The sequence below is a fragment of the Oncorhynchus mykiss genome, chromosome 11 (genome assembly GCF_057628025.1).
Source record: "Oncorhynchus mykiss isolate SJ-2025 chromosome 11, ASM5762802v1, whole genome shotgun sequence".
NCBI lineage: Eukaryota > Metazoa > Chordata > Actinopteri > Salmoniformes > Salmonidae > Oncorhynchus > Oncorhynchus mykiss.
This window is the reverse complement of record NC_143032.1, coordinates 3,327,690-3,353,930: the sequence shown is the minus strand read 5'-3', so window position 1 is coordinate 3,353,930 and position 26,241 is coordinate 3,327,690. Positions and strand designations below refer to the sequence as shown.

Below are 26,241 nucleotides of genomic sequence, written 5' to 3'. Positions count from 1 at the left end.
AAGTGGCTGAGCTACGGATGTAAAGTGGCTGTGCTACGGAGGTAAAGTGGCTGTGCTACGGAGGTAAAGTGGCTGAGCTACGGAGGTTGAGTGGCTGAGCTACGGAGGTTGAGTGGCTGAGCTACGGAGGTTGAGTGGCTGAGCTACGGAGGTTGAGTGGCTGAGCTACGGAGGTTGAGTGGCTGAGCTACGGAGGTAAAGTGGCTGAGCTACGGAGGTAAAGTGGCTGAGCTACGGGGGTAAAGTGGCTGAGCTACGGAGGTAAAGTGGCTGAGTGGCTGAGCTACGGAGGTTGAGTGGCTGAGCTACGGAGGTAAAGTGGCTGAGCTACGGAGGTAAAGTGGCTGAGCTACGGAGGTAAAGTGGCTGAGCTACGGAGGTAAAGTGGCTGAGCTACGGTGGTAAAGTTCTCCGTCTTCTCTACGACCCTTACGGGACTCGTCTTAAGGGAACCCATACACTTTATTATACAGTATATCCTGGATATAGGACAGACACTTTAAAAACATATTCCTTTTTTTGCTCAAGGGCACATCAACAGATTTTTTTTTTTACCTAGTCGGCTGGGGATTTGAACCAGTGACTTTTCAGTTACTGGCCCAATGCTCTTAACCGCTAGGTCTAGGCTACCTACCGCCCTATAGTTCTCTCTCTCTCTCTCAACCTGCTGTCTCATCTCTCTCTCCAGATAAACCAGAGAACTATGATGGGGTACCTGTCTGTGGTCTTACCTGTCTGTTTCCCTGTCTCACATCTCTCTCTCTCTCTCTCTCTCTCTCTCCAGATAAACCAGAGAACTATGACGTGTGGTACGAGAGTCGCTTCGAGGACTGTGACAAGGAAGCCTGCCTGTCCTTCTCCAAGGAGTCTCTGTGTAACCGCGTCACCGTGGACCACAACTACTACGCTGTGTGTCAGAACCTGCTGTCGCGTTACGCCACGTGGCGAGGGACCACCGGCGGCCTGCTCCACGACCCCCCCGCCCACATAGCCAAAGACGGCCAGCTGGAAGCGCTGTTGGACGAGTGTACCAACCCTAAAAAACGCTATGGACGCTTCACGGCCGCCAAGGAGCTGAGAGACTACCTCACCCAGCTAGTGGCCTCCGCCTCGGCGAGGTAATGACCAGAGCTGGCGGTTAGCGGTGGCCGGCATCTCAGCCGCACGGTGGTTCGGGGTTAGGTGAGGGTTTGATCTCCCCCTCTGACCTTGTCCCCGGGAACTTGACCACGACCTTTGAACCTTGACACTCCTCGTCTCACTTCAAGTCCAGGAGATCGCCACCCCGCTGGTCACATGGCAGCAGCTTTGATCGGTCCTCTCGTCTCCTGGTGTCAACCAACCAGTGCAGCTTCAGAGGAGATGTTTAAAACGGAACTGACTGTGGTAGCTGGTTGGAGCTGAAGGACCAGGAGGAAGAGGATCAGCGAATAAGGAGAGCTTTAACCCGTGGTTAGGCTAACATAGACTGTACATGACTTCTCTCCTCCGCCCAGACCCTCTCTGTTTATCCATCAGGACTCTTGTGTTTGCTATCATTTTATCTTAACCATTCTTTCTTTCTGAAAACGTCCCTGTTGTCCTTTTTGGTTTGGGGTTGAACGAATCAGAACAGGAGCATGTTGACATTTCTGCTGTGGTGTGTATGTTCTGTTCAGGAGGACGGTCACTAGCTCATCTCTGCTATTGTCCCACACGGAGATCTGAGCACAGCACCGCAGGTTAACAGAGGAAGACAAAGCCTTGGCTATAAAAGTCTTTACTTCCTGCTAGTCTAATTGATCACTTGATTTCCAGTTCACCTGAAGTCAGGCAATCAACATTTTTATATAGGGAGGGAGGAACAGGATAGTGATGCCAATGAGGACTGTGGTGGTGCAGAATCTGGTATTAGATGTTGTGTGTGTTTACCAAAGAGGCTATATGAAACACTGAACTACCCCCCAGTACCATGACACAACGCTGTTCTGATCCTGTATGACTGCCCAGAGGAACCTTCCCTCCATCTGTCTGGCAACACAATCTGCATAGGAACGATTGTATGAATCCAACTTAAGCCCAGGGTCAGAGTTAACCAAGCTCCCTTCTCTGTGTTAAATCAGAGCTAAGCCCAGGGTCAGAGTTAACCAAGCTCCCTTCTCTGTGTTAAATCAGAGCTAAGCCCAGGGTCAGAGTTAACCAAGCTCCCTTCTCTGTGTTAAATCAGAACCAAGCTCCATTCTCTGTGTTGAATCAGAACCAAGCTCCCTTCTCTGTGTTAAATCAGAGCTAAGCCCAGGGTCAGAGTTAACCAAGCTCCCTTCTCTGTGTTGAATCAGAACTAAGCCCAGGGGCAGAGTTAACCAAGCTCCCTTCTCTGTATTGAATCAGAACTAGGCCCAGGGTCAGAGTTAACCAAGCTCCCTTCTCTGTATTGAATCAGAACTAGGCCCAGGGTCAGAGTTAACCAAGCTCCCTTCTCTGTGTTGAATCAGAACCAAGCCCAGGGTCAGAGTTAACCAAGCTCCCTTCTCTGTGTTAAATCAGAACCAAGCTCCCTTCTCTGTGTTAAATCAGAGCTAAGCCCAGGGTCAGGGTTAACCAAGCTCCCTTCTCTGTGTTAAATCAGAGCTAAGCCCAGGGTCAGAGTTAACCAAGCTCCCTTCTCTGTGTTAAATAAGAACTAAGCCCAGGGTCAGAGTTAACCAAGCTCCCTTCTTTGTGATAAATCAGAACTAAGCCCAGGGTCAGAGTTAACCAAGCTCCCTTCTCTGTGTTAAATCAGAACTAAGCCCAGGGTCAGGGTTAACCAAGCTCCCTTCTCTGTGTTAAATCAGAACTAAGCCCAGGGTCAGAGTTAACCAAGCTCACTTCTTTGTGTTAAATCAGAACTAAGCCCAGGGTCAGAGTTAACCAAGCTCCCTTCTCTGTGTTAAATCAGAGCTAAGCCCAGGGTCAGAGTTAACCAAGCTCCCTTCTCTGTGTTAAATCAGAGCTAAGCCTAGGGTCAGAGTTAACCAAGCTCCCTTCTCTGTGTTGAATCAGAGCTAAGCCCAGGGTCAGAGTTAACCAAGCTCCCTTCTCTGTGTTGAATCAGTGATTACTTCAAGAGATAATTAAAGGAAGGGTGGATGCATTTTCAAACAGACCCTAAGAATTGGGCCACAGTGTGAATATCGCATTGCCATTGCAGTGGAAGGCAGTACCCACAGAGTCTGTAATTGATAAATGATTCCATGTCTGACTGTTTGAAAAAGGAATCTGTCTTGTTCTGTGCGTTTTATCTACTTCCTCAACAACCCAGATTTGGCTCCTCACATGTCGTAATTTCACAGAGTTTTGTGTTCATTATTAAACGTTGCCTCCTCACTGCTCAGCTTCACTTTGAGCCATACAGCTTTAAATGGCCTGTATGTTTTATCTCCAACAAATTAGCACATTTGGGTTGATTTTGCACTTGGTGGACCAATAAATTAAAGCCCAAGTAATCATAATGTACTGTATGTTCATTTGAATAGTGAGAAGTTTGTTGTAGCTCAGCGTCCTTTTGTCTCGGAGCTAGGGAACAGAAAAACAACGTCCTTTCTTCTCAGAGCTAGGGAACAGAAAAACAACGTCCTTTCTTCTCAGAGCTAGGGAACAGAAAAACAACGTCCTTTCTTCTCAGAGCTAGGGAACAGAAAAACAACGTCCTTTCTTCTCAGAGCTAGGGAACAGAAAAACAACGTCCTTTCTTCTCAGAGCTAGGGAACAGAAAAACAACGTCCTTTCCTCAGAGCTAGGGAACAGAAAAACAACGTCCTTTCTTCTCAGAGCTAGGGAACAGAAAAACAACGTCCTTTCTTCTCAGAGCTAGGGAACAGAAAAACAACGTCCTTTCTTCTCAGAGCTAGGGAACAGAAAAACAACGTCCTTTCTTCTCAGAGCTAGGGAACAGAAAAACAACGTCCTTTCTTCTCAGAGCTAGGGAACAGAAAAACAACGTCCTTTCTTCTCAGAGCTAGGGAACAGAAAAACAACGTCCTTTCTTCTCAGAGCTAGGGAACAGAAAAACAACGTCCTTTCCTCTGAGCTAGGGAACAGAAAAACAACGTCCTTTCTTCTCGGAGCTAGGGAACAGAGAAACAACGTCCTTTCTTCTCAGAGCTAGGGAACAGAAAAACAACGTCCTTTCTTCTCAGAGCTAGGGAACAGAGAAACAACGTCCTTTCTTCTCAGAGCTAGGGAACAGAAAAACAACGTCCTTTCTTCTCAGAGCTAGGGAACAGAAAAACAACGTCCTTTTGTCTCGGAGCTAGGGAACAGAAAAACAACGTCCTTTCTTCTCAGAGCTAGGGAACAGAAAAACAACGTCCTTTCTTCTCAGAGCTAGGGAACAGAAAAACAACGTCCTTTCCTCAGAGCTAGGGAACAGAAAAACAACGTCCTTTCTTCTCAGAGCTAGGGAACAGAAAAACAACGTCCTTTCTTCTCAGAGCTAGGGAACAGAAAAACAACGTCCTTTCCTCAGAGCTAGGGAACAGAAAAACAACGTCCTTTCTTCTCAGAGCTAGGGAACAGAAAAACAACGTCCTTTCTTCTCAGAGCTAGGGAACAGAAAAACAACGTCCTTTCTTCTCAGAGCTAGGGAACAGAAAATCAATATCCAACAGTCAGTGCTGTACACTACATTCTATATAGACAGTGGCACCCTATTCGCTATATAGTGCACAACTTTTGACCAAAGCCCTCTGGCTCTAAATAGGGAATAGGGTGCCATTTTGAGAGGTCTATAAACACAATCAGATAGTAATTTACAGTCAATACAATCTACCATACAGTACATGTACGATTCCCTATAAAGTGCACTACTTTTGTAGCCTAGCTAAACCAGCCTGATTCCCTATATAGAGCACTACTTTATTAGTAAAAATTCCCTCTGTATAGGGAATCAGGCTGGTTTAGCTAGGCTACTAAAGGAGTACTCTATATAGGGAATCAGGCTGGTTTAGCTAGGCTACTAAAGGAGTGCTCTGTATAGGGAATCAGGCTGGTTTAGCTAGGCTACTAAAGGAGTGCTCTGTATAGGGAATCAGGCTGGTTTAGCTAGGCTACTAAAGGAGTGCTCTGTATAGGGAATCAGGCTGGTTTAGCTAGGCTACTAAAGGAGTGCTCTGTATAGGGAATCAGGCTGGTTTAGCTAGGCTACTAAAGGAGTGCTCTGTATAGGGAATCAGGCTGGTTTAGCTAGGCTACTAAAGGAGTGCTCTGTATAGGGAATCAGGCTGGTTTAGCTAGGCTACTAAAGGAGTGCTCTGTATAGGGAATCAGGCTGGTTTATCTAGGCTACTAAAGGAGTGCTCTGTATAGGGAATCAGGCTGGTTTAGCTAGGCTACTAAAGGAGTGCTCTGTATAGGGAATCAGGCTGGTTTAGCTAGGCTACTAAAGGAGTGCTCTGTATAGGGAATCAGGCTGGTTTAGCTAGGCTACTAAAGGAGTGCTCTGTATAGGGAATCAGGCTGGTTTAGCTAGGCTACTAAAGGAGTACTCTGTATAGGGAATCAGGCTTGTTTAGCTAGGCTACTAAAGGAGTGCTCTGTATAGGGAATCAGGCTGGTTTAGCTAGGCTACTAAAGGAGTGCTCTGTATAGGGAATCAGGCTGGTTTAGCTAGGCTACTAAAGGAGTGCTCTGTTTAGGGAATCAGGCTGGTTTAGCTAGGCTACTAAAGAAGTGCACTATATAGGGAATAGGCTGCCATTTGGGACACACCTTGTTTTGGAATGTTTCCCTGGCCTGGAGGATTGTGATTGGTTCGTTCTGTTGTTGGAGGAGGGATTTGTATGTGCGTAAATAACTGTCCGCTTTTGTACTGTAATTTTTCATTTGAGTATTTTATATCAGCAGTGTCTGATTTTACTGTGCCTTTCATTCAAAGGTTGTATTTACAACTTTTTAGTGGGTTTAAATATTAAAATATATGAATATATATATATATATATACTTACCTGGTGTGTTGTTGACTTTTCTGTCAATCGCTGACTCTCTGTCATTACTTTCGCTCAGGTTGTCACTACAGGTGTTTTCAGGTGTTTTTGACTGCAGGTTATGATTGGCCTAATTTTAGCCTTTTCAAAACACATTTATTTATTTCCATCACTCACTCTTATGCCTGACTGAGCGCATCCCGATAGTCCTTTTTCTGTGCCTCCATCGTGTTTTGACTCTGTGTGTATCTGTAAGTGTGTGCTAGTTGTGTGTGGCTCAACTTTGTTAACACGCACCCGACCCTAACCCGCTGTTGCCCGCACCCTCCAGCAATTTCTAATAACCCATCCACAGCCACCAGACTATATGTGATGAAGTGAAATGTGTGGCCCGCACCCGACCCTAACCCGCTGTGTCCCGACCCTAACCCGCTGTGTCCCGACCCTAACCCGCTGTGTCCCGACCCTAACCCGCTGTGTCCCGACCCTAACCCGCTGTGTCCCGACCCTAACCCGCTGTGTCCCGCACACGGCCCTAACTCGCTGTGTCCCGCACCCGGCCCTAACCCGCTGTGGCCCGCACCCGACCCTAACCCGCTGTGTCCTGACCCTAACCCGCTGTGGCCCGCACCCGACCCGCTGTGGCCCGCACCCGACCCTAACCCGCTGTGTCCCGCACCCGACCCTAACCCGCTGTGGCCCGACCCTAACCCGTTGTGCCCGCACCCGACCCTAACCCGCTAATAGAGAAAATGTTCCTGCTTATAATTTGACATTTTGTTTGGCTATTTGCAACTTGTCTATAATTAGATACGTGCCGCTTCTCTTCTGTCATTACATGTTGCCCTAGAAGAATAAATAAACCTTTGCTCACCTGAATAATGTCATAAATATGTAGAATGAATGCATACATTTAGTTGACATCGCTAAAGTTCTCTGTCATCTCTTCTTTTTTCATGGAGCAAAGACGTTTAGGGACCGGGGAGAAAATGCAATAATTTTCCAAATGACATCAGTTTGACCGGTTGTAAGGAAATAGAAAGCAGTGTAAACAACCCAACATGTTTCTGATAGATTTCAGGTCAGCTTGGATGCATATTTATGTGGTTGAAATACGATCAGCTGTTATGATGCTGATAAAGACAGGGACCGTCTGTAAAGGTGCTATCTTTATCAGCATCATAACAGCTGAGAGTATTTCAACCACAGTTAGGGACCGTCTGTAAAGGTGCTATCTTTATCAGCATCATATATGAATATATGAGAGTATTTCAACCACAGTTAGGGACCGTCTGTAAAGGTGATGTATTTTTTTAACTGCACATTCGCATTCTCTCAAGATGCTGAAAGAAATAAATCCTATTATTCCACTCCTGTTCCCGAGTTATAATGTTGCCTACATTTGGTGTATCCTTTTACTGCAAGAAATGCTTCATTCATGCAGGACTTAATACTAAGGATATGTGAGAGGTTATAGACCTACAGTCTGCGACATTTTAGTTTCCATTTAACCCATCTGAACAGGAGGCTACAGTTCCCTTGATGTGCCATAGGCCTATTTGTTTATTTAGCTGAAATAAAGGTTAAATAAAAAAAAATACAAAATGGAAGTCCCCATCTTGTGACTGTCTAATTTTTATAGCTTCTCACAATCATCACACACTACATAGCCAGCACTGCTATCATCCTCTAACTAATACACCACATAACATAGCCCAGCACTGCTATCATCCTCTAACTACTACACCACATAACATAGCCCAGCACTGCTATCATTCTCTAACTACTACACCACATAACATAGCCAGGAGTGCTATCATCCTCTAACTACTACACCACATACTGTAACGTAGTCAGGAGTGCTATCATCCTCTAACTACTACACCACATAGCCAGCACTGCTATCATCCTCTAACTACTACACCACATACTGTAACATAGTCAGGAGTGCTATCATCCTCTAACTACTACACCACATAGCCCAGCACTGCTATCATCCTCTAACTACTACACCACATAACATAGCCAGGAGTGCTATCATCCTCTAACTACTACACCACATAACATAGCCAGGAGTGCTCGCAGCTGTAGCTGTATATTTACACTACAGTGAAATGTGTTCAACAGTTTGGGGTCACTTAGAAATGTCCTTGTTTTTGAAAGAAAAGCACATTTTTTTTGTCCATTTAAAATAACATCAAATTGATCAGAAATACAGTGTAGACATTGTTAATGTTGTAAATGACTATTGTAGCTGGAAATGGCTGTTTTTTTAATGGAATATCTACATAGGCGTACAGAGGCCCATTATCAGCAACCATCACCCCTGTGTTCCAACGGCACGTTGTGTTAGATAATCCAAGTTTATCATTTTAAAAGGCTAATTGATCATTAGAAAACCCTTTTGCAATTATGTTAGCACAGCTGACAACTGTTGTTCTGATTAAAGAAGCAATATAACTGGCCTTCTTTAGACTTTAGACTAGTTGTGTATCTGGGAGCATCAGCATTTGTGGGTTCGATTACAGGCTCAAAATGGCCAGAAACAAAGAACTTTCTTCTGAAACTTGTCAGTCTATTCTTGTTCTGAGAAATGAAGGCTGTTCCATGCGAGAAATTGCCAAGAAACTGAAGATCTCGTACAACGCTTTGTACTACTCCCTTCACAGAACAGCACAAACTGGCCCTAACCAGAATAGAAAGAGGAGTGGGAGGCCCCGGTGCACAACTGAGCAAGAGGACAAGAACATCAGTGTCTAGTTTGAGAAACAGACGCCTCGTCTTCAACTGGCAGCTTCATTAAATAGTACCAGCAAAACACCAGTCTCAACGTCAACAGTGAAGAGGCGACTCCGGGATGCTGGCCTTCTAGGCAGAGTTGCAAAGAAAAAGCCATATCTCAGACTGGCCAATAAAAATAAAAGATTGGGCAAAAGAAAACAGGAACTGCCAGGCTTTAGTGACTGACATCAATGCCTGGGGTGGAACGAACTACTGCCATCAATGCCTGGGGGTAGAACTAAGTACTGCCATCAATGCCTGGGGTGGAACTAACTACTGACATCAAAGCCTGGGGTAGAACTAACTACTGACATCAAAGCCTGGGGTGGAACTAACTACTGACATCGAAGCCTGGGATGGAACTAACTAAGGACATCAATGCCTGGGGTGGAACGAACTACTGCCATCAATGCCTGGGGGTAGAACTAAGTACTGCCATCAATGCCTGGGGTGGAACTAACTACTGACATCAAAGTCTGGGGTGGAAATAACTACTGACATCAAAGCCTGGGGTGGAACTAACTACTGACATCAAAGCCTGGGGTGGAACTAACTACTGACATCAAAGCCTGGGGTAGAACTGACTACTGACATCAAAGCCTGGAGTGGAACTAACTACTGACATCAAAGCCTGGGGTAGAACTAACTACTGACATCAAAGCCTGGGGTGGAACTAGCTACTGACATCAAAGCCTGGGGTGGAACTAACTACTGACATCAAAGCCTGGGGTGGAACTAACTACTGACATCAAAGCCTGGGGTGGAACTAACTACTGACATCAAAGCCTGGGGTGGAACTAACTACTGACATCAAAGCCTGGGGTGGAACTAACTACTGACATCAATGCCTGGGGTGGAACTAACTACTGACATCAAAGCCTGGGGTGGAACTAGCTACTGACATCAAAGCCTGGGGTGGAACTAACTACTGACATCAAAGCCTGGGGTGGAACTAACTACTGACATCAAAGCCTGGGGTGTAACTGCCAGCAGCTAATTTACATTCTCCATGACTGTAAGTATCTCTCCCTCTCTCATCTTCTTCCTCTTTGTAATTGTCCCTATTTCTTTGAAACACCCGGTTGCTCCCTACACTACTACACGAGTCTGTCGCTACCCACACTACTGCACGAGTCTGTCGCTACCTACACTACTACACGAGTCTGTCGCTACCTACACTACTACACCGGTCTGTCGCTCCCTACACTACTACACGAGTCTGTCGCTCCCTACACTACTACACGGGTCTGTCGCTCCCTACACTACTACACGAGTCTGTCGCTACCCACACTACTACACGAGTCTGTCGCTACCTACACTACTACACGAGTCTGTCGCTACCTACACTACTGCACGAGTCTGTCGCTCCCTACACTACTGCACGAGTCTGTCGCTCCCTACACTACTGCACGAGTCTGTCGCTACCTACACTACTGCACGAGATTGTCGCTACCTACACTACTACACGAGTCTGTCGCTACCTACACTACTACACGAGTCTGTCGCTACCTACACTACCTCACGAGTCTGTCGCTACCTACACTACTACACGAGTCTGTCGCTACCTACACTACTACACGAGTCTGTCGCTACCTACACTACTGCACGAGTCTGTCGCTCCCTACACTACTACACGAGTCTGTCGCTACCTACACTACCTCACGAGTCTGTCGCTCCCTACACTACTGCACGAGTCTGTCGCTACCTACACTACTACACGAGTCTGTCGCTACCTACACTACTACACGAGTCTGTCGCTCCCTACACTACTACACGAGTCTGTCGCTCCCTACACTACTACACGAGTCTGTCGCTACCTACACTACTGCACGAGTCTGTCGCTACCTACACTACTACACGAGTCTGTCGCTACCTACACTACTGCACGAGTCTGTCGCTACCTACACTACTGCACGAGTCTGTCGCTACCTACACTACCTCACGAGTCTGTCGCTACCTACACTACCTCACGAGTCTGTCGCTCCCTACACTACCACACGAGTCTGTCGCTCCCTACACTACTACACGAGTCTGTCGCTACCTACACTACCACACGAGTCTGTCGCTCCCTACACTACTACACGAGTCTGTCGCTACCGACACTACCACACGAGTGTGTCGCTCCCTACACTACCACACGAGTCTGTCGCTCCCTACACTACTACACGAGTCTGTCGTTACCTACACTACTGCACGAGTCTGTCGCTACCTCCACTACTGCACGAGTCTGTCGCTACCTACACTACTACACGAGTCTGTCGCTACCTACACTACTACACGAGTCTGTCGCTCCCTACACTACTACACGAGTCTGTCGCTCCCTACACTACTACACGAGTCTGTCGCTACCTACACTACCACACGTACCTGTATTTTAGAAACACATATCTATGCTGGTTGTGAAAATACTTTCACTTTCATAATTATCAAGTTAAAAAATCCTGAGTTTTTTGGCTTTTTTTTGAGTAGTTGTGTTCAGTATAGGATAATGAGAGGCTTATGTTGCATTCTGCAAGCCCAGCAGCGTCAACACGTGTGTCCGATATTAATGCAGCTGTCAGAGAAAGAGGATTCGCTGGCGGTTCAAAACAGATAGAGCTTTATGATTGTGCTTTCTGTCAAGTCATCTGACTGGCTATCAGCAGCAGACCATTTTAAATCCTCCCAGACTGCAGTTTATCAGCCGAGGTGTGAGGGAGGGAGGGAGGGAGGGGGGGGGGGGGGGGCATTGTTAAGGGTTCTGCAACCCTATTATCTAAATCTCTACATGACTTTAACCTCGCCTGTCATATACCCGGGCCTGGCAAGGAGCAGATATCGTATTTAGGCCAACTGAGATGGGGAGAGAGAGAGAGAGAGAGTGAATAGAGCAAGAGGACAGAGAGAGCGAGGATAGTGAGAGCAAGGACAGAGAGAGAGAGAGAGCGAGGGGGGGGGATAGAGTGAGAGAGAGCCTCACTGTGTTCGTTTATAGCAGCCAAAGGGGTGAATAATGAGGGGGGAAACCTAAAGAGCCTGGTTGAGGCTGTTACTCTTTCTGCTAGTTTGATGTCTATTTCAAGCTTCACCAGCCGCAGCAGAGAGAGACACCTTTAGATATGGATAAACCTGTATTTTTGTAGGGAAAATACATTTGGCCAGTGGTGTTGTGTTGCGCCCAAGACAGGACATAAATAACAGTGTGTGCAGGTAGGGAGCCACATGGCCTCTGGGAGCCACATGGCCTCTGGGAGCCACATGGCCTCTGGGAGCCACATGGCCTCTGGGAGCCACATGGCCTCTGGGAGCCACATGGCCCTGGTCTGGGGCCTCTCTGTGTTTAGCTGGAAGGAGAGCGAGATGATGTGTATCTCAAATGACACCCCATTCCCTACTTAGTGCACTCCTTCTGACCAGTACCCATGGGACTCTAGTCAAAAGTAGTGCACTACTTCTCACCAGTAGGGCTCTAGTCAAAGAGAGAGAGGAGGGGTTGGAGAGAGGAGGGGTTGGAGAGAGGAGGGGTTGGAGAGAGGAGGGGTTGGAGAGAGGAGGGGTTGGGGTCGGAGAGAGGTGGGGTTGGGGGGGGGGAGAGAGGAGTGGTTTGGGTCGGAGAGAGGAGGGGGAGAGAGGAGGGCCTGGGGTCTGAGAGAGGTGGGGTCGAATAGAGGAGGGGTCGGAGGGAGGAGAGTTTGGGGTCGGAGAGTGGAGGGGGGAGAGGGAGGAAGGTTTGGGGTCGAAGAGAGGAGGGGTCGGAGGGAGGAGGGGTTGGGGTCGAGAGAGAGGTGGTGTCGGAGAGAGGAGGGGTTGGGGTCGGCGAGAGGTGCGGTCGGAGAGAGGAGGGGTCAGAGGGAGGAGGGGTTGGGGTCGGAGAGAGGACGGGTTGGGCCCGGAGAGAGGAGGGGTTGGGGCGATGGGGGTCAGGTTTGTGCCTAGGAGAAGTTGGAAAGCAGACAGCATCCTGCTGCAGAAAGACAAGGTCAACTGTTACCTAGCAACGCACAAACACACACACAACCACACACGCAGTCAACAGTAGCATAGCAACAGTAGCATAGCAACACACACAGTCAACAGTAGGGTAGCGCTGATGCAGGCTGCAACACCTGGTCATCTTCAAAGAGGAGCTCTGTCCAATGATGGAGGGGCTATACTTCCTGAAGTCTGTGGACACTCTGTCCAATGATGGAGGGGCTATACTTCCTGAAGTCTGGGGACACTCTGTCCAATGATGGAGGGGCTATACTTCCTGAAGTCTGGGGACACTCTGTCCAATGATGGAGGGGCTATACTTCCTGAAGTCTGGGGACACTCTGTCCAATGATGGAGGGGCTATACTTCCTGAAGTCTGTGGACACTCTGTCCAATGATGGAGGGGCTATACTTCCTGAAGTCTGGGGACACTCTGTCCAATGATGGAGGGGCTATACTTCCTGAAGTCTGGGGACACTCTGTCCAATGATGGAGGGGCTATACTTCCTGAAGTCTGGGGACACTCTGCACAATGATGGAGGGGCTATACTTCCTGAAGTCTGGGGACACTCTGTCCAATGATGGAGGGGCTATACTTCCTGAAGTCTGTGGACACTCTGTCCAATGATGGAGGGGCTATACTTCCTGAAGTCTGAGGACACTCTGTCCAATGATGGAGGGGCTATACTTCCTGAAGTCTGAGGACACTCTGTCCAATGATGGAGGGGCTATACTTCCTGAAGTCTGTGGACACTCTGTCCAATGATGGAGGGGCTATACTTCCTGAAGTCTGGGGACACTCTGTCCAATGATGGAGGGGCTATACTTCCTGAAGTCTGGGGACACTCTGTCCAATGATGGAGGGGCTATACTTCCTGAAGTCTGCGGGCACTCTGTCCAATGATGGAGGGGCTATACTTCCTGAAGTCTGGGGACACTCTGTCCAATGATGGAGGGGCTATACTTCCTGAAGTCTGGGGACACTCTGCACAATGATGGAGGGGCTATACTTCCTGAAGTCTGGGGACACTCTGTCCAATGATGGAGGGGCTATACTTGCCTGAAGCCTGACTCTGCCTGAAGCCTGACTCTGCCTGAAGCCTGACTCTGCCTGAAGCCTGACTCTGCCTGAAGCCTGACGCTGCCTGACTCTGCCTGACTCTGCCTGAAGCCTGACTCTGCCTGAAGCCTGACTCTGCCTGAAGCCTGACGCTGCCTGAAGCCTGACTCTGCCTGACTCTGCCTGAAGCCTGACTCTGCCTGAAGCCTGACTCTGCCTGAAGCCTGACTCTGCCTGAATCCTGACTCTGCCTGAATCCTGACTCTGCCTGAAGCCTGACGCGGCCTATTTATACCTTGAGTTTCAGTTTCCCCCCAAAATATTTATTTAACGAGGAGTAATGACGGCAGAAAAATGAATAACTTTGAGACAGAAACTAGATTTTCTCCCGTTGATGTTCATTCCGACTCCAATGCGCCGCACTGAACAGCCTCCGTTTTGCTCCGACCTAACTTTAGTATTTTGTGATTCTTTTGTAGTTTGTTTTATGTATTTTCACAATGTATCCACTATTATTTCTTAAAACCAAATAGAAGTTTTTAACATCAGATCAGCAGTTACCTACTGTACCTCAATTTTGTCTTCAACTTCGGCTCAACATAAACACAGACTATACAGTTGGAAACATAAACACAGACTATACTACTGGAAATGAAAACACAGACTATACTACTGGAAATGAAAACACAGACTATACTGTTGGAATCATAAACACAGACTATACTACTGGAAATGAAAACACAGACTATACTACTGGAAATGAAAACACAGACTATACTGTTGGAATCATAAACACAGACTATACTACTGGAAATGAAAACACAGACTATACTGTTGGAATCATAAACACAGACTATACTACTGGAAATGAAAACACAGACTATACTGTTGGAATCATAAACACAGACTATACTGCTGGAATCATAAACACAGATTATACTGCTGGAATCATAAACACAGATTATACTGTTGGAAACATAAACACAGACTATACTGCTGGAAACATAAACACAGACTATACTGTTGGAAACATAAACACAGATTATACTGCTGGAATCATAAACACAGACTATACTACTGGAAACATAAACACAGACTATACTGCTGGAAACATAAACACAGACTATACTGTTGGAAATGAAAACACAGACTATACTGCTGGAAACATAAACACAGACTATACTGTTGGAATCATAAACACAGACTATACTGCTGGAAACATAAACACAGACTATACTGTTGGAAATGAAAACACAGACTATACTGTTGGAAATGAAAACACAGACTATACTGTTGGAAACATAAACACAGACTATACTGCTGGAATCATAAACACAGACTATACTACTGGAATCATAAACACAGACTATACTGTTGGAAACATAAACACAGACTATACTGTTGGAAACATAAACACAGACTATACTGCTGGAAACATAAACACAGACTATACTGCTGGAAACATAAACACAGATTATACTGCTGGAAACATAAACACAGATTATACTGTTGGAATCATAAACACAGACTATACTGTTGGAATCATAAACACAGACTATACTGCTGGAAACATAAACACAGACTATACTGCTGGAAACATAAACACAGATTATACTGTTGGAAACATAAACACAGACTATACTGTTGGAAACATAAACACAGACTATACTGTTGGACACATAAACACAGACTATACTGTTGGAAACATAAACACAGACTATACTGCTGGAAACATAAACACAGACTATACTGCTGGAAACATAAACACAGACTATACTGTTGGAAACATAAACACAGACTATAATGTTGGAAACATAAACACAGACTATACTGCTGGAAACATAAACACAGACTATACTGTTGGAAACATAAACACAGACTATACTGTTGGAAACATAAACACAGACTATACTACTGGAATCATAAACACAGACTATACTGTTGGAATCATAAACACAGACTATACTGCTGGAAACATAAACACAGACTATACTGTTGGAAACATAAACACAGACTATACTACTGGAAATGAAAACACAGAATATACTACTGGAAACATAAACACAGACTATACTACTGGAAACATAAACACAGACTATACTGTTGGAAACATAAACACAGACTATACTGTTGGAAACATAAACACAGACTACTGTTGGAAACATAAACACAGACTATACTGCTGGAAACATAAACACAGATTATACTGTTGGAAACATAAACACAGACTATACTGTTGGAAACATAAACACAGACTATACTGTTGGAAACATAAACACAGACTATACTGTTGGAAACATAAACACAGACTATACTGCTGGAAACATAAACACAGACTATACTGTTGGAAACATAAACACAGACTATACTACTGGAATCATAAACACAGACTATACTGTTGGAATCATAAACACAGACTATACTGTTGGAAACATAAACACAGACTATACTACTGGAAACATAAACACAGACTATACTACTGGAAACATAAACACAGACTATACTGTTGGAAACATAAACACAGACTATACTACTGGAAACATAAACACAGACTATACTACTGGAAACATAAACACAGACTATACTGTTGGAAACATAAACACAGACTATACTGTTGGAAATGCTATTGCACGCCGCTACATCGAAGCCAACTATGGCTCACCTTCCTCCCTGCACTTTGTAGACATAGAACTCATCCACATTTCACCCAGAGGAGGTGACATCGTCCACATTTCACCCAGAGGAGGTGACATCATCCACATTTCACCCAGAGGTGACATCGTCCACATTTCACCCAGAGGAGGTGACATCGTCCACATTTCACCCAGAGGAGGTGACATCATCCACATTTCACCCAGAGGTGACATCGTCCACATTTCACCCAGAGGAGGTGACATCGTCCACATTTCACCCAGAGGAGGTGACATCATCCACATTTCACCCAGAGGTGACATCGTCCACATTTCACCCAGAGGAGGTGACATCGTCCACATTTCACCCAGAGGAGGTGACATCGTCCACATTTCACCCAGAGGAGGTGACATCATCCACATTTCACCCAGAGGAGGTGACATCATCCACATTTCACCCAGAGGTGACATCGTCCACATTTCACCCAGAGGAGGTGACATCGTCCACATTTCACCCAGAGGAGGTGACATCGTCCACATTTCACCCAGAGGAGGTGACATCATCCACATTTCACCCAGAGGAGGTGACATCGTCCACATTTCACCCAGAGGAGGTGACATCGTCCACATTTCACCCAGAGGAGGTGACATCATCCACATTTCACCCAGAGGTGACATCGTCCACATTTCACCCAGAGGAGGTGACATCGTCCACATTTCACCCAGAGGAGGTGACATCGTCCACATTTCACCCAGAGGAGGTGACATCATCCACATTTCACCCAGAGGTGACATCGTCCACATTTCACCCAGAGGAGGTGACATCGTCCACATTTCACCCAGAGGAGGTGACATCGTCCACATTTCACCCAGAGGAGGTGACATCATCCACATTTCACCCAGAGGAGGTGACATCGTCCACATTTCACCCAGAGGAGGTGACATCGTCCACATTTCACCCAGAGGAGGTGACATCATCCACATTTCACCCAGAGGTGACATCGTCCACATTTCACCCAGAGGAGGTGACATCGTCCACATTTCACCCAGAGGTGACATCGTCCACATTTCACCCAGAGGAGTTGACATCGTCCACATTTCACCCAGAGGAGGTGCCATCGTCCACATTTCACCCAGAGGAGGTGACATCGTCCACATTTCACCCAGAGGAGGTGACATCGTCCACATTTCACCCAGAGGAGGTGACATCGTCCACATTTCACCCAGAGGAGGTGACATCGTCCACATTTCACACAGAGGAGGTGACATCGTCCACATTTCACCCAGAGGATGTGACATCATCCACATTTCACCCAGAGAAGGTGACATCATCCACATTTCACCCAGAGGAGGTGACATCATCCACATTTCACCCAGAAGAGGTGACATCATCCACATTTCACCCAGATGAGGTGACATCGTCCACATTTCACCCAGAGGAGGTGACATCGTCCACATTTCACCCAGAGGAGGTGACGTCATCCACATTTCACCAAGAAGAGATGACGTCATCCACATTTCACCGAGAAGAGGTGACATCGTCCACATTTCACCCAGAGGAGGTGACATCGTCCACATTTCACCCAGAGGAGGTGACATCGTCCACATTTCACCCAGAGGAGGTGACATCATCCACATTTCATCAAGAAGAGATGACGTCATCCACATTTCACCCAGAAGAGGTGACATCGTCCACATTTCACCCAGAGGAGGTGACATCGTCCACATTTCACCCAGAGGAGGTGACATCGTCCACATTTCACCCAGAGGAGGTGACATCGTCCACATTTCACCCAGAGGAGGTGACATCGTCCACATTTCACCCAGAGGAGGTGACATCGTCCACATTTCACCCAGAGGAGGTGACATCGTACATAAACTAAAAAAAAGAGAGAGGTGTTCTGCCAGTACTCCTTAGACAGTGTGGATGCTAAGGGGCTAAACAATGATTTTTCACTCTCAAACAGCGATTACTCATACTAATACTATATACATATAGTCACGTCATACTAAAAATAAATATTTAACGAGTCGGACGCAAAGGATTTTCCTTCCGACAACGGACAAAAAGGCCCAAATCCCCATCATTCGCATGAAGAATAAACAGAGATGTAGGGGACGTAGGTCGGAGAGCCTTGTAAGAATCCGACGGCGAGCGGGTAACCCGCCTTTACCTTCCGTCCTATTAGCAAACGTGCAATCATTGGATAATAAACGGGATCAGCTTCAATCAAAACTATCCTACCGGCCTCCCGGGTGGCGCAGTCGTTAAGGGCGCTGTACTGCAGCCTGGGTTCGCGCCCAGGCTCTGTCGTAACCGGCCGTGACCGGGAGGTCCGTGGGGCGACGCACAATTGTGCCTAGCGTCGTCCGGGTTAGGGAGGGCTTGGTCGGTAGGGATCTCCTTGTCTCATCACGCACCAGCGACTCCTGTGGCGGGCCGGGCGCAGTGCGCGCTAACCAAGGTTGCCAGGTGCACGGTGTTTCCTCCGACACATTGGTGCGGCTGGCTTCCGGGTTGGATGCGCGCTGTGTTAAGAAGCAGTGCGGCTGGTTGGGTTGTGTATCGGAGGACGCATGACTTTCAACCTTCGTCTCTCCCGAGCCCGTACGGGAGTTGTAGCGATGAGACAAGATAGTAGCTACTACAACAATTGGACACCACAAAATTGGGGAGAAAAAGGGGTATTTTTTTTTATTTTTTTAACTATCCTACCAACGGGATTTTAAAAACTGAAATATATACCACAGAGTCGTGGCTGAATGACGACATGGTTAACATAAAGCTGGCTGAGTTTTCTGTGCATTGGCAGAACAGCTGTCTCCGGTAAGACGAGGGGTGGCCACAACAAACCAATGCTGGCACTAAGACCACTCTCACCAAGCTGTATACAGCCATAACCAAACCGGATTGCAATGCAGGCAAATTTAAATCAGTTTTACCTCATTTCTATCAGCATGTAACATGTACAACCAGAGGAAATTCTAGACCACCTTTACTTTTAAAACACGTTTGGACACAGTATGGCAGAGAGATAATAAAACCTCAAATGGTTTCGCTAATGAACAAATGCTCAGTGGAACTGCCAAGCCGCCAACTTGACAAATACGATTCAAAATCCTATTTTCCCTAACTCCTCACCCTAACCACTAACCCTAACTCCTCACCCTAACCACTAACCCTAACTCCTCACCCTAACCACTAACCCTAACTCCTCACCCTAACCACTAACCCTAACCCCTAATCCTAACTCCTAACCCTAACCACTAACCCTAACCACTAACCCTAACTCCTCACCCTAACCACTAACCCTAACTCCTCACCCTAACCACTAACCCTAACCCTAACCCTAACCCTAACCCTAACCACTAACCCTAACTCCTCACCCTAACCACTAACCCTAACTCCTCACCCTAACCACTAACCCTAACCCCTAATCCTAACTCCTAACCCTAACCACTAACCCTAACCACTAACCCTAACTCCTCATCCTAACCACTAACTCTAACCCCTAATCCTAACTCCTCACCCTAACCACTAACCCTAACCCCTAATCCTAACTCCTAACCCTAACAACTAACCCTAACCCTAACTCCTAAACCTAACCACTAACCCTAACAACTAACACTAACCCTAACTCCTAAACCTAACCACTAACCCTAACCCCTAATCCTAACTCCTAACCCTAACAACTAACCCTAACCCTAACTCCTAAACCTAACCACTGACCCTAACCGCTAATCCTAACTCCTAACCCTAACAACTAACCCTAACCCTAACTCCTAAACCTAACAACTAACCCTAACCCTAACTCCTAAACCTAACCACTAACCCTAACCCCTAATCCTAACTCCTAACCCTAACCACTAACCCTAACCCTAACTCCTAAACCTAACCACTGACCCTAACCCTAACTCCTAAACCTAACCATTAACCCTAACTCCTAAACCTAACCACTAACCCTAACTTCTAAACCTAACCACTAACCCTAACTCCTAAACCTAACCACTAACCCTAACTCCTAACCCTAACCACTAACCCTAACTCCTAAACCTAACCACTAATCCTAACCCTAACCACTAACCCTAACTCCTAAACCTAACCACTAACCCTAACTCCTAAACCTAACTACTAACCCTAACTCCTAAACCTAACCACTAACCCTAACTCCTAAACCTAACCAGAGACCCTAACCCTAACTCCTAACCACTAACCCTAGGTCCTAAATCTAACCACTAACCCTAGCTCCTAAACCTAACCACTAACCCTAACTCCTAACCCTAACTCCTAACTCCTAAACCTAACCACTAACCCTAGCTCCTAAACCTAACCACTAACCCTAACCCTAACTCCTAAACCTAACCACTAACCCTAGGTCCTAAACCTAACTCCTAAACCTAACCACTAACCCTAACTCCTAAACCTAACCACTAACCCTAGGTCCTAAACCTAACCACTAACCCTAACTCCTAAACCTAACCACTAACCCCTAAACCTAACCCCTAAACCTAACCCCTAAACCTAACCCTAACCCTAACCACTAACCCTAACCCTAACCCCTAACCCTAACCACTAACCCTAACCCCTAACCACTAACCCTAACCCTAACTCCTAACCCTAACCACTAACCTTAACTCCTAACCCTAACCACTAAACCTAACTCCTAAACCTAACTCCTAACCCTAACTCCTAAACCTAACCACTGACCCTAACTCCTAACCCCTAACCACTAAACCTAACTCCTAAACCTAACCCCTAAACCTAACCACTAATCCTAACCCCTAAACCTAACTCCTAAACCTAACCCCTAACCCCTAATCCTTAACTCTTAAACCTAACCACTAACCCTAACTCCTAAACCTAACCCTAACTCCTAAGCCTAACCACTAACCCTAACCCCTAACCCTAACCCCTAAACCTAACCACTAAACCTAACCCCTAACCCTAACCCCTAACCCTAACCCCTAAACACAACCCCTAACCCTAACCCCTAACCCTAACCCCTAACCCTAACCCCTAACCCTAACCACTAAACCTAACCCCTAACCCCTAACCCTAACCCCTAAACCTAACCCCTAAACCTAACCCCTAACCCTAACCCCTAAACCTAACCCCTAACCCTAACCCTTAAGGGGACCGGTGAAATGTCCTCAATTCTCTGAATGATCCTTGTTCTGCTATCATTGTGAGGACTTTTGATCCCCACAAGAATAGTAAAACACAGACAGACAGACAGACAGACAGACAGACAGACAGACCCAACACAACACAACCAACCAACCAACCAACCCATGTTATCTGCTGTGTCTCCCCCACACCAGCTCCAGTGTTACACAAATGCTAGGTAGCATGTAGTGCTCTCTCACATCATGTCACTTCCCCTTACGCTGATAGAAACTTCAAACAACTCTGTTAGGTAACGCTCTCCTCTCCTCAGGAGAATCCCCTCGTATCCTCTCTCCTCGGGAGAATCCCCTCGTATCCTCTCTCCTCGGGAGAATCCCCTCGTATCCTCTCTCCTCAGGAGAATCCCCTCGTATCCTCTCTCCTCACGAGAATCCCCTCGTATCCTCTCTCCTCGGGAGAATCCCCTCGTATCCTCTCTCCTCGGGAGAATCCCCTCGTATCCTCTCTCCTCTTGAGAATCCCCTCGTATCCTCTCTCCTCAGGAGAATCCCCACGTATCCTCTCTCCTCGGGAGAATCCCCTCGTATCCTCTCTCCTCGGGAGAATCCCCTCGTATCCTCTCTCCTCGGGAGAATCCCCTCGTATCCTCTCTCCTCAGGAGAATCCCCTCGTATCCTCTCTCCTCAGGAGAATCCCCTCGTATCCTCTCTCCTACTTCTAAATCCCATTGGATGATAAGAGGTACTTGTCCCTGACCTTCTCCTCCAATGGGTTTTGAGAAGGAGGTAAGAAGTGAGGAGTATTCAATTGAGAGTCTCTCCTGTGCACTCTCCTCTCCTCCACCCTCCCATCGCCTGTCTCCTCTCTCTTCTCTTCTCTCCTCTCCTCCACTGTCCTCTCCTCCTCTACTCCCCTCTCTACTATCCTCTCCTCTCTGTTCTTCCCTCGCTCCTCTCTCATCTCTCCTTTCCTCCACTCTCTACTCTCCTCTATATTATCCCCTCTCTCCTCTCCTCTCCCCTCTCTCCCTTCCCCTCCCCCTCTTCTCTCCTCTCTATTCTCCCCTCTCCCCTCTCCTGCACTCTCCTCTTCTGCACTCTCCTCTCCTGCACTCTCCTCTCCTGTACTCTCTTCTCACCTCTTTTATCATCTCCTCTCCATGCACAAAAGGATTCACAATCAGCTTGAGCACTGAATGAGGAACGACAGACAATTATTTCAGGGTCTCCCCAGTCATCTGCCTGCCTACTCTATGAAGAGATGTTGGTTGTTGATGTTGCAAGCACAGTACTCTTGTGAAAGTTCAATAATGCTGTTGGGAGCACTGAGACAAAATGCTGCTCAGACATAATGCTTTCATTTAAAATGCTGCTCAGACATAATGCTTTCATTTAAAATGCTGCTCAGACATAATGCTTTCATTTAAAATGCTGCTCAGACATAATGCTGGAACAGAAAACAGGACAGTGGCGTGTTGAGATGTTGTTTCCAGTGTATATCGCTGACAGGTACACTTGGCTGCTACAGTGGATCTGAGGTGTGTGTGTGTGTGTGTGTGTGTGTGTGTGTGTGTGTGTGTGTGTGTGTGTGTGTGTGTGTGTGTGTGTGTGTGTGTGTGTGTGTGTGTGTGTGAGACTATAGTGTCCATAAGGTGACCATTGGACTTAAAAAATGTCAGATTGACAACATTTCTAGGTGTAACACTTTTTTAAAAATATATAACTTATCGCTCTCACTTGCTCATTCATGTCCATTAAGAACCAACAATGTGCTACCTTTTTGTAGCAATGCTAACATATTTTCAGCCAAATCTCAGAGCTCTATAACGCGATCAGCAGCTAGTTAGTAGCATGCTAGCAGCTGTAGCTAGCTAACTAAAATCTGTCAGATGTGAAGCAAGCTACCAGCAAAGGAAGTTAGCTAGCTAGGTATATTTTTCTATGTAATGTTTTTCACATGGCCTTTCATTTTCACCTTTATTTAACTAGGCAAGTCAGTTAAGAACAAATTCTTATTTTCAATGACGGCCCTACCCTGGCTAAACCCTAACCCGGACGACGCTGGGCCAACTGTGCGCCGCCCTGTGGGACTCCTAATCACGGCCGGTTGTGATACAGCCTGGAATTGAACCAGGGTCTGTAGTGACGCCTCTAGCACTGAGGTGCAGTGCCTTAGACCGGAGTCCAAGAAGTGGATAAGATCAAAGCTAGACTGCTGTAGATGGCTACAGAGCCTTTACAAAGTCTTCATACAAACGACGACATCAAACAAACATCGTCTACATCACTCGCACTCAGACCCACTAGGTATCAAATATATGTGTAAGTTTTGTATTGTAGATAAAATATCAAATTATATATAAAATACTATTTTTTTTTAAATAATGGTGAAAATATATATTTTCCGAATGTGGAAATCAGGTAAATGTTCGGTTCAGAATCAATGTTGAAAATACTTTCTCTACATTACTGTAATGTACTGCGCAGTGGGCCACAAACCTTTCCTCGGGGAACCTGAGACGTTTCACAATGTAGCTCTGAACTAGCTTGAGGATTAGAGGATCAGTTGAATCAGGTGTGTTACGTCTGGAATAGATCAATTACATGAAGCTGCCCTGGTCTAAAGTAGTGTTCTACTACCCCTATAGGCCCTGGTCTAAAGTAGTGCTCTACTACCCTATAGGCCCTGGTCTAAAGTAGTGCCCTACTACCCCTATAGACCCTGGTCTAAATTAGTGCCCTACTACCCCTATAGACCCTGGTCTAAAGTAGTGCACTACTACCCTATAGACCCTGGTCTAAGGTAGTGCCCTAGTACCCCTATAGACCCTGGTCTAAAGTAGTGCACTAATACCCTATAGACCCTGGTCTAAAGTAGTGCCCTACTACCCCTATAGACCCTGGTCTAAAGTAGTGCACTACTACCCCTATAGGCCCTGGTCTAAAGTAGTGCTCTACTACCCTATAGACCCTGGTCTAAGGTAGTGCCCTACTACCCCTATAGACCCTGGTCTAAAGTAGTGCCCTACTACCCTATAGACCCTGGTCTAAAGTAGTGCACTACTACCCTACAGACCCTGGTCTAAAGTAGTGCCCTACTACCCTATAGACCCTGGTCTAAAGTAGTGCCCTACTACCCTATAGACCCTGGTCTAAAGTAGTGCCCTACTACCCTATAGACCCTGGTCTAAAGTAGTGCCCTACTACCCTATAGACCCTGGTCTAAAGTAGTGCCCTACTACCCTATAGACCCTGGTCTAAAGTAGTGCCCTACTACCCTATAGACCCTGGTCTAAAGTAGTGCCCTACTACCCCTATAGACCCTGGTCTAAAGTAGTGCCCTACTACCCTATAGACCCTGGTCTAAAGTAGTGCACTACTACCCTACAGACCCTGGTCTAAAGTAGTGCCCTACTACCCTATAGACCCTGGTCTAAAGTAGTGCCCTACTACCCCTATAGGCCCTGGTCTAAAGTAGTGCCCTACTACCCTATAGACCCTGGTCTAAAGTAGTGCCCTACTACCCTATAGACCCTGGTCTAAAGTAGTGCCCTACTACCCCTATAGGCCCTGGTCTAAAGTAGTGCCCTACTACCCCTATAGGCCCTGGTCTAAAGTAGTGCACTACTACCCTATAGACCCTGGTCTAAAGTAGTGCCCTACTACCCCTATAGGCCCTGGTCCCGATGGAGAACTTTGAGAACCTGTACGGTGCTGTCCAAACTTGCCCAACATAGATGTCTACGATCTTTTCAGATTCTGTAAAAACATGCTATTTCGATACAGCTACGACTTTTTCACAGCAGGAGAATTAACACAGCAGGTTAGGAGAATTAACACAGCAGGTTAGGAGAATTAACACAGCAGGTTAGGAGAATTAACACAGCAGGTTAGGAGAATTAACACAGCAGGTTAGGAGAATTAACACAGCAGGTTAGGAGAATTAACACAGCAGGTTAGGAGAAATAACACAGCAGGTTAGGAGAATTAACACAGCAGGTTAGGAGAATTAACACAGCAGGTTAGGAGAATTAACACAGCAGGTTAGGAGAATTAACACAGCAGGTTAGGAGAATTAACACAGCAGGTTAGGATAATTAACACAGCAGGTTAGGAGAATTAACACAGCAGGTTAGGAGAATTAACACAGCAGGTTAGGAGAAATAACACAGCAGGTTAGGAGAATTAACACAGCAGGTTAGGAGAATTAACACAGCAGGTTAGGAGAATTAACACAGCAGGTTAGGAGAATTAACACAGCAGGTTAGGAGAATTAACACAGCAGGTTAGGAGAATTAACACAGCAGGTTAGGAGAATTAACACAGCAGGTTAGGAGAATTAACACAGCAGGTTAGGAGAATTAACACAGCAGGTTAGGAGAATTAGGTGAAGGTTAGGGAAAGGGTTAGGGTTAGCAAAAATGCTCTCATAACCTGCTATGAAAAGTAACTTGTATCGAAGTGGCGTGTTTTTAGGGAAAGCCGGTCCAGACCGCATCAATAAAAGTCCCAAGAAAAGACCACAGAAAAGTCTCCAAAAAAGTCCCCCAAAAAGACCCAAGAAAAAGACAGCCAGCATTATTCAGTACCTTGAGAGTCACTTCCAGAAACTGGTACGTGCTTAATGTAAAGCACCTGTTGATTTAAAGGGACAATCTTAAGCTTATGAGTGTTTTAACAAGCATCGTTTCTATAAACGGCCAAAGACTCACACACGTTTCCCAATACATCACGCAGGGAAAACGTT

General features: G+C 46.4%; 1 protein-coding gene across 2 annotated transcripts in view; it reads left to right on the top strand.

Moving 5' to 3' along the window:
- LOC110535171 (divergent protein kinase domain 2A) overlaps window positions 1–3,464 on the top strand; it is an 80,719-nt gene extending 77,255 nt beyond the window's left edge. For both annotated transcript variants that reach the window (XM_036934662.2, XM_036934663.2), the window contains exon 4: window positions 785–3,464. In XM_036934662.2, coding sequence (XP_036790557.1) covers window positions 785–1,122 — 338 coding nt within the window. In that variant the 3' untranslated portion in view covers window positions 1,123–3,464. The remainder of the gene's footprint in view (window positions 1–784) is intronic.
- Window positions 3,465–26,241: the final 22,777 nt, after the last annotated feature.